The sequence below is a fragment of the Propithecus coquereli genome, unplaced genomic scaffold (genome assembly GCF_000956105.1).
Source record: "Propithecus coquereli isolate 6110/MARCELLA unplaced genomic scaffold, Pcoq_1.0 Scaffold63, whole genome shotgun sequence".
Classification (NCBI taxonomy): domain Eukaryota; kingdom Metazoa; phylum Chordata; class Mammalia; order Primates; family Indriidae; genus Propithecus; species Propithecus coquereli.
Genome location: NW_012152285.1, coordinates 5,355,390 through 5,365,219, shown reverse-complemented (window position 1 = coordinate 5,365,219; position 9,830 = coordinate 5,355,390). Strand labels below are relative to the sequence as shown.

The 9,830-nt window shown below is 34.9% G+C and overlaps 1 protein-coding gene across 1 annotated transcript in view; it reads right to left on the bottom strand.

The window, feature by feature from the left end:
- Window positions 1-738: 738 nt before the first annotated feature.
- Window positions 739-9,830, bottom strand: part of KIF20B (kinesin family member 20B) — a 62,263-nt gene continuing 53,171 nt past the window's right edge. Inside the window, exons 27-31 of the mRNA XM_012659660.1 lie at window positions 8,839-9,036; window positions 6,493-6,594; window positions 6,001-6,151; window positions 2,403-2,545; window positions 739-816 (exon numbers count right to left, since the gene is read on the bottom strand). Of these exons, the coding sequence (XP_012515114.1) occupies window positions 739-816; window positions 2,403-2,545; window positions 6,001-6,151; window positions 6,493-6,594; window positions 8,839-9,036 (672 nt within the window). The remainder of the gene's footprint in view (window positions 817-2,402; window positions 2,546-6,000; window positions 6,152-6,492; window positions 6,595-8,838; window positions 9,037-9,830) is intronic.

Sequence of the window (9,830 nt, the reverse complement as noted above, 5' to 3'; positions counted from 1 at the left end):
CTTAGTAGTATGATCTTGCAGAAGTAAACTTTGTGGGTCTTGGTTTTCTCATCTATAAAATGAAGAAATGTATTTCTAAGGTCCCTCCAGGTCTAAATAATATTTATTTTCTAGCTGTCACTGTTTTGGCTTCTAGATGCTACCCCTCTTCCTTTCTAATTTTCTAATCTTCCATGTCCTGAAAACAATCTGAAAGCCAACTCTATTAGATCATTAAAAAATAAAAGACATTCTAACTAAAGACTTGAGATCTTTTCTAAATAATGTGCATATATATTTTGGCAAATAGAAGACCTATATACACTTACTCCCTAAATCCTAGCTATAATCCAAATAGATATGTAAAATCAGTTATACGTCCTAACAGATAAAGTAAAAAACTACTCATAAGACATAGTTAAGTAAAAGGAAACCAAATACCTGACCTGTCACATCATGTATAGAAAAATAATAATAACAGCATCTTTCTTAGAATCTTCACTGATGCATTACCTGAGATAATAGAGAAACACACACATTTTGAAAAGAAGCTATTATTAAAAAGCCTTATAAAAATATATAAGCAAATTGATTGTTGACTTATTTATTGAATTAAAATTATACTATATATAAAATAACAATCTATATGCAGAGGGATTTAAAGTGTCACAATATATACAATTATCTTTACAAAGTCAGGATGCAAGTTACAATGATTCTGACTATAAAATTTATATTAAAACGTTTTCCATAAGTGATTTATTTTGCTGTTTTTGTTCGAAGTCGTCGTTTGAGAATCTGGTGATCACTCTCCTTCAGTTTTGGGTCCATTAGAATCTGAAATTAACAATTTCACAGTTTTTCAAAAATTAAGTGAAAATAAAATGAAAGTTTGTTTATAATGAATAAGACATGTTCATGTGCTTAATAATTGAAATAATAGATACATTAGAGCAATTTTTATGCTCAGATTACAGGCATACCATCTTCTATAAAAATTCATGCCTAAGGCCAGGCGCGGTGGCTCACTTCTGTAATCCTAGCACTCTGGGAGGCCGAGGCGGGTGGATCGCTCAAGGTCAAGAGTTCGAGACCAGCCTGACCAAGAGCGAGACCCTGTCTCTACTAAAAAATAGAAAGAAATGATCTGGACAACTAAAAATATATATATAGAAAAAATTAGCCGGGCATGGTGGCACATGCCTGCAGTTCCAGCTACTCGGGAGACTGAGGCAGTAGGATCGCCTGAGCCCAGGAGTTTGAGGTTGCTGTGAGCTAGGCTGACGCCACAGCACTCACTCTAGCCCGGGCAACAGAGTGAGACTCTGTCTCAAAAAAAAAAAAAAAAAATTCATGCCTAAAAAACAATAGATTTTATAAAAGATTCTTTCAACACTACCTAACTCTATCTAGAATTAAAATAACCTACACTCTGTATTGAATTCAGGGCATATATAGCTTAAAATAATTATTTAAATATTTGAAGACAAGTACCTCAAATAATGTTTAAGAAATGATCTTTCATGGCAACAAGTGTGTAACTTAGAAAGTAGAAAGCACTTTATACTACAACACAGAAAAGAAATGATTTTCAGCCAAGGGAGGAAACTATGCACTAATCAGACAGACGGTGAAAAGTGACTGACAGAATAGTACTTACTATTAGCATGCCCTAATTGACCCTAATTCTTTACCACTTGCCTTCAAGTGCCAATCTCGTATCTAATAGCTACTGTTGCAAAAAAGGTTTCTCCTGATTTTTCTTTGCCACTTGCTTTTGAAGCTTTTTCCTTTAATTATTTTTCTACCTTCACTTTCATCTACTAAGCAAATGCGAGCATGATAGAAAATTAGAACTTTCCCTGTAACAGTACAGACTGTTCTGAGTGAGAAGAATGAGTCATGGAGTCAGGGTGACAACTATAGTCTTTTCTTAATAGAAACTGGAAGGCTTAGAGGAAAGATGAAAGGAAATGGCTGAATGTCAAGCCTATATTTTTACCACACACACTTGGGCCCAGATTTGCACAACTCTTGTGAAGATAACAACAAAAAATAAATGTTAGAGGCAAATAAGTTACTAAATAGTGATAATTCTGTTGATGGAAATAAATTCCTCTGATGAGTTTTCAGATGCAAATGCATGACACTAGTATACATTAATAATTGTATAACTATTGAGTTACATTTAATTAGTATACATTAACACACTGAGATAAAAATTTAACACTGAAACTAAAACTATGGCCTTTAAAGCATGTATTTTAAGAGAGCTGATCTAAAGAACAGAAATTCAAACCATTGTAAAAAATTACAAAGATCATGAACTTTCTTCTGGGAAGAGTCTTCTTAACTAAATAAATAAATAACAATAAAAGAACATGAATAGTTTTACATTGATGAAAACTGAAATACTAGCTTACCACTTGGCCTGATATATCAATAGGAGATGAAATTTCATTTGTGTATAATTTCCGTTTGGCTCGTTTTGGTTGAGACACATTTTCTTTACTTGCTTCTACATTTGAGAGCTTTGAAGAGCTCATTGTTTCAAGTATTTTCTTTGCTGGAAATAAAAATGTTAATTAGTTCCTAAAACAAATAATTTTCTATTAATAACTTCAAAAGTTTGAAATCCTTAATAAAAAAAGAACATATATACAAATGAAAAATACTGCAATATATAAATGGTGAAAGAACATGCATAGAAAATTCACAAAGAAAAAGATAAATGACAAAGAAACACATGAAATAATAATGCAAAAAAAAAAGCAAAAAAGCTAAATATTTAACTAATGTTCAACATAGTAAAAAGATTTTGGTAAATAATACTACATCAGTAAAATTCTGGCCTCTTTAATGATTTGGAAGAGATTTATGTTATGTTAAGCAAAAGAGCAGGATACATATATAGTGGATCACGTAACATTAAAAATAAGGTGGTAGATTATCTAGTTCAGTGCTCAGGAATAAAGGTGTCCACTGAATATTAAGTGAAAATATTTTGTAATTATAAACCCTTTACTTTTATAGTTCACACACACATACACGCTAAAGGACAGAAAGCGAACTGTTAACAGTTAATTGCTTCTGGGAAGTAAAATAGGAATTTTTAAATTCCTTATTCTGTACAGTTGCTTTCTTTTTTTAATAGACAGATATTGATTTTAATAGAAAACATACCTCCATCTGGAAAAATTCCTAAATAGAAACTCCATATACATATGATATCAACTATATTTTTTAAAAAATTTTCTAAAAGTTTAAGGAAATATACTAAATTGAGAGTCTACTTGTCAAGGGCTGGGCTGAGCTTGAGAGAGCTGAGTTTCCAGACATCAGAGTAGACAATCAGGACAACAAGCCAAAATGAAAGTAACACCACAGCTTCTTAACCATTTGTTGCACTAGTATAAGCAAGAGGCTAAACCTGAGAAAGCACCAGCTCCTCCCATCCTCTTCTATATTCCCCCATGGAATGGTATACAGCCTAGGGTCAGGTGGATCAGCACAAAAGGGGGGGTCATCTTACTGCCCAAGCAGTTTTATGGATCTCAGGGCTGGAGGCCGGTGGAGGTGGGGGAAAGCTATAAGTAGAAAAGTACTGAGTCACAGCGGAGAAAAGTGTCTTCAAAGTTCCTTCCCCTTCCCCTCCCTAAGAAGATCCTGGGCAGAGATGTCTGAGGAAGGCCTCTGTGGAAGGCCCCAGTATAGAAGCTCTGAAGGCAGGCACCCAGGCTAAACCTGCAGATAAGGCAAAGAGCACAGCTGGCCTGGGGACCTGAGCCCTTGATTGTCACTCTTGTAAGAGGCTATAATTTCATCCGCCATACACCAAATCTGGTGTAGAAAGGGAAGCTTTCCCTCATGAAGCCTATCAGGTAAGTCTTGTAAGTGAAGCTGGGAATGAGGGTTAGTAATAGGGTGATGAAGGAAGTTGTCTCCCTGATAGCAGAGATGGGGAAAGCCAGGATGTGTTCCATAGAAAAGAAAACACAAGAAAGAGCAAAGAAAGCAATGATATCAAAGCAAAAAAGAAGCCCACATATTCTGGAACTGTCGGAAGCTAGAATTGAAGCTCGCTAGTTATCAAACCATAAAATAACAGGAGAGAAGATGGAGAGAGAAAGTGTCAGAAATCAAGTCATTTAGGGGAATGGGAAATCATTAAAGGATTTAAAACAGAGGAGTAACAAAATCCAATTTGTACTTAGAAAAGATGGCTCCGGCTGTCCTGTGCTGAATGGATAGGAGATGGGCAAGAGGGGAAAGCTGGGAGACCAGTGAAGTTGAGTGATGGCCTAACAGTGCTTATCAGAGCAACAGAATTTTAAGGAAGAACTAAATCTCTTTTTCTTTTGTCTCTATATTTCCAAGTGACCCACAACAACATATATGTATTGTACCTACAATCCAAAATAGGGATTTATATTCCTTTTAAAAGAAATCCATGTCAGGTATATTGGTAGGGAAGCTGTTAAAGAACTGAGTCAATCAAGTCAGGGAGACATTGCCCTTACTTGATTACTTATTTAAATTATAGATACCGCCCTTTCCTTGAAAACATGTTTCTTTTTAAGTGACAGTCAGTATCATTTAAATAAAATACACAAAAATCTAAAACAAGAAGTCCTTCCTCTCCAAATTTAGACATTTAACAGTATGCTGTTTGTCCCTCTAGATATTTTCTATATATCTATCAATTTTTATATGTATCTATATATTTTCTATACCTATAAAACTACAGATTTAAAACAATATATTTTTTCAAAAAATACACAAATGGGTCTGATAGTTCTGAAGTTCCCAAACTGCACTAAGGCATGCTGCAGCAAACTCATAGGAGCACCTCAGGCTATTTCAAATCTTCAGGGCAAACAGTGATAATCGATAGCCCAAGGATCACAGTTTGAAAATGATATTGAATGACATTCCTTTTGATGATGACATTATCTTTGCAACCAGGATTTTCAGAAGCTGAATTTTCAGTAATTGTTTGGCCTTAAGTTCTGATAGATGAGACTATTAGGTGATTCTTTGGATGTATGGGCATAATGAAAATTAATTACTGAAACATTAAGGACACTGTGAACCAAGAAAGTTTGGGGACCTCTCTGATAAGTTTTCACGGAAAGTATTTTCACGTAACCTATTTGACTCAGTTCAATTGCCCTCTGCTTCTAGTCCCTTTTCCTCCCCATTCTTCCTACCTCTGGTGTCTAATTCATGCTATTGCAGCCACTCAGGTAATCTCACAAAACCCACTCTTCCATCCTCCCTCCTCTACGCCTGCCAAGTAGTCCTTCCACATTCTATATGCCAGATGCATATTGCTAGTTGGAATTGCATGAACATTCCCTACACTTTTTGGGTACTCTATCAGTGTTAAAATCATTCCCTCTGGTAGATGGATACATATACACACACATATGTGTGTATGTAGTATATATATTAATATAGATACAAGTATTAACATGTCCACATTATATTATAAATAAAAAGCACTGAGCATACTGTTTTTGCAACTAAACCCAATAGGTATGTATAGAAACATATGTTTTTGACATATATAAATACGTAATACTTATATATGCATGGGGGAAAAACAATAGAAGGATATATATCATAACACTAACAGTAATTCCCTCTAGAGGATGTAACCCAACCAGAATTTTAATATCCAGGGTAAATCCCATCGCCTCCACAAAATCTTCCCAAAGCTCCCTAATCAGAAGAGGTCTCTTCCCTTCAATACTATCACACCACTTTGCTTGAACCTCTATTACTATATTAAGCAGCCTGCTCTGGATCAATTACTTAAATACAAGCCTTCCTCCTCAATACATAGTGAATACCTAGGCACATCATCCTTTCATCTGTTTCTTTCCACAGTACCTAGCATAGGAAAATGCCTGTTTGAAGTATAATACTCACTGAACATTTGTTGAGTTTATATACCAATTAGGTCTCAGAAAACCCCCTGTATCTTAGAAAAGGTCATTTAATTAATTTTCTGCAAACCTTTTGATTGAAGAATTGTTGGAGAACGTTGGATGAAGTCTCCAAATTTCTGCAGAGTTCCTTCTTTCTTCTTAGTGGCCAAGTTTACATCAATTGTGGATGCCTGACTCCGTAAAGAATATGTTTTCTTAGATGATGCATGTGTAGAAACCTAATAAACAAACATTTTTTGTTATTGTTGATGAGGAATGTTAGAAGGAAATAGTTATGGCCACAGTTGAATTAAAGAGGCCAGAGACAGATTACGAATTCTCCAGGTAGGGAACTTGGAATTAAGTATAAAAGGGCCAGAGAACAGCAAAATGAGTTTGATAGGCAGTGTGTTAAAGTCAGAAATAGAAACATGAAGAAGTGCCTGCTACTGGCCAAATATTAAAAGTGATATTCCAAGTTGAATTAGTTGTACAGGAAACAGAAGATAAATGAATTACAATTGGACACAAGTGGATTTCTGGATAATTGTTACAATTTTGGACAAATTAAAAAATAAACCTTTTGTTCCTTTTTGACAGAAGAATTTCTATGCTCCAAAACAGGGAACTTCAAATTAGTTCTGGGTGTAGCATTCTTCTTATTTTCACATTTCACCACGTCCTAAAAATAAAGAATTTCAGCACCAGTTAATTTCCTAGCAAAATTGTCTTTCTCTAAACTCAAAAAAGATAATCTGTGAAAAGTTATATTATCACTTAAGACAGTGGTTCTTAACTGGGGGCAATTTTGACCTTAGGGGACAGTGGTAATATTTGGAGATATTTTTGATTGTCTTTGCCAGGGAGAAGGGGGATGTTATTGGTTATGAATGCGTAGAGGCTAGTAATGCTGCTAAACACCTCTACAATATACAGGATAGCCCCCACAACAAAGATGTATCTAGCCCAAAATGTCAATTGTGCTGCGGTTAAGAAACCCTAACTGAAGGTGTGACTTTTTCACACACATCATAAATAATGCAATTACATAAGCTAAGTGAAAAACATAGAAAGGGTAACACCTTTCATTTGAACTTCATCTTTAAAATACAGCATAGCAATACAGCATCTTTAATATATAGCACAGCAACATATCCTGCCCCTAACTCCCAAATAATGTTAATACAAGCATCTACGTCTCACTGAAATTTGGTAACATCAAAAACAAAATAAAACAAAAAACAAAACTTCACATAAGCACAAATAAAATATGAAAATTAAGAAATTTATAATCTTTCTTCTCTACTAAACAGGCATGGCATCCTTACTCTTCTGTTTCCCACATAACCTCACATAGGACAAAGCCTTCTATAGATATATCACTGAATTGAACTACTGCAAATCCTAGTTGTACCAAAGATCATAAGCTTAAAAAAGGGAAAAAGGCAAGAAGAGAAGAGAGAAAAGATCATGACTAAACCTCAAAATACAAGTTACCAAGTAGAAGACATAAGGGTCATAAGATGCAGACTCCACAAAAGGGGACAGATAGTTATCATGGGAAGCAAATGAAGAAAGAATGCTAGCCACCACACTCAGAGTGTTCAGTAAAGAGCCCCTTGTAGTGTTAACTGGATTAGAATATAGCATTGTATAAATGATTTTCATGAGGACCCATGTACTGTTTATTACAGCAGTGAAGATCTAGCAAAATCAGTTCAAAATTTTGAATTTCTACATGTTATATCTACAACAATCTGTAAATCTTTTCTGAAATACACATGAAGAAGGGCATATACCAACAGTAAAATGAATATGATATTTGCATTTATCAAATATGGAGTGATTACTACACTCAATTTTTCCTTTTCCTTTGAAAAAACAGATGAAGAAAAAGTCAATATAGGTGATAAAACTCAACTATTTAGTGTTTTAATGGTATTTAAAATGTATTTAAAAAATTAAATAAATACCGAACTGAAGTTAATAAGACTCTACAAAACAATTTCTTAAGGTGTATGTGTAGCAGGAAAACTATGCTAAATAATATTCACTCAGCAAATTTATTACCTGACAGAGAGCCTCAGGAGTATGGTTAATACTATTTCTGCTCTTCCATCAGCTTAAAAATATACTACTCTTTAAAGGAGTAAAAGAAAGTTGGAGAAAAAGTTATTTTGCTAGAGATTGTATAAATAGTTTTAAACTTAAAACAAGTTACTTTAAAAATAAATATCATCATTTATTATGTATCTACCATATGCAGAGCAAAGGCTAAGCATTTTAAACACAATAATCCATTATTTCAAAAAGAAGAAAACAGGATCAGAAAGCTTATGTGACTTGCCAAATCTGCATGGCTAGGATACAGTAGAAGTTTTGGCAGCTCTACAATCAAGAAGCTGCAGTAAGAAGAAGTAAGTATAATAGCCTACCACTACGTAGAGGCCCAAATTTTAATACTGGCTGACAGAAAAAGAATTTCTCTTCCAAAATTTGCTATGACCAAAGAGACTAAAGATTTTAGTTAAATGACAAAGATTGTACTCAAGCAAGTTAGCCATTTTAGTTTCTCTAATTTCAGTATCAACCGTTTTTCTCTTCCACTGGAAGGAAAGTGACTACGTGGGAACAGGACTGGTATATTTAACCAGCTCTCTAGTAAAATCCACCATCGTTTGATCTATCACAGTTTAGCTGAAGCAAGGGATAATGTATAAATTTTAATATCCATAGCTTTTTGTCTGAGGACTGTTAAACCACAGTGATATTCTGAAAAGGTATAAAATATACCATAAATTATGATTTTGGTCTCTAAAAGTAGTGCCTACAAAGAGGACAGCAGTGTAGCAGAGCTTACCTATACATTGTAACTGAGCTTAGTAATAAGAAGCTTGCTAAATTTATTCATCAGTTAAGTTTTTACCTCCGCCATTTCATTACTCTTCCTCTTCCGGGCCTTAGAAATCTTAACTGTCACTGGTGTGGTACAACCAGGGTGTTTCACTGCCATTTTATTTGGCCGTAAAGGTGTAAATTGAATCTCTAACTCAGGCTTTGGAAATCGAGTACTTTGATCATTTTCTGTTGACACTTCACAAGAGTCAAGGACTACAGATCCATCCTACAACAGAATTAAAAAGGAAAAAAAATTTACTTGTAGAATATGAATTTATAAACCACAAAGAACTAATTCTGTCAAATGCCTATTTAAGACAATGAATTGGGAAAAATAAAAAGTATGCTGGGCCACAGCAAGGACAGAAAGATTGAGTTATCCTCTACCCTCTTGAGGTTTATACATGGTATGTTAAAATGGAGGGAAACTTAGAGATCAGTATTTCCCAAACTTGTGTGATCACAAGAATTGCCTGAAGAATTTGTTTAAAAGATTCCTGGACCTTACATATACCACAAACCTACTAAATCAGAAATCTCCAAGGCAGAAAGCTAGGATTTTTAATAAGCACTCCAGTTATGGTAGATATAAAGTTGGCTGCAAATTCTTTGCTACTCCTCCCATTGAGAGATAGAGTCTCCTTCTCCTCTCCTTGAATCTGGGCCTTAATGACTTCCATGGCCAATAAGATGTGGTAACATCTGGTCCTTCTAAGGACCATAATGCTATGGTGCTTTTAAGGCTCAATCCTAAGAAGCATTGCAGCTTCCATCCTGTCCTCTTGAAACACTTTCAAAACACTTCTCCTCAAAATGCCCTATCTTGGAATCCAGCCACTGTGCTATGAGAGGTCCAGGTCCAAGCCACTGGCAGAGGACACACATAAATCCAGTGGAACTTCCAGAATCAACTATCGGTGAAGTGAATGAATCATTTTGGACTTTCAGCCTAGTTAAATACGTTGATTTTCATGAAGGCAAGAAAAATACAGAATAGCACAATATGGTTCCCCAAACTGG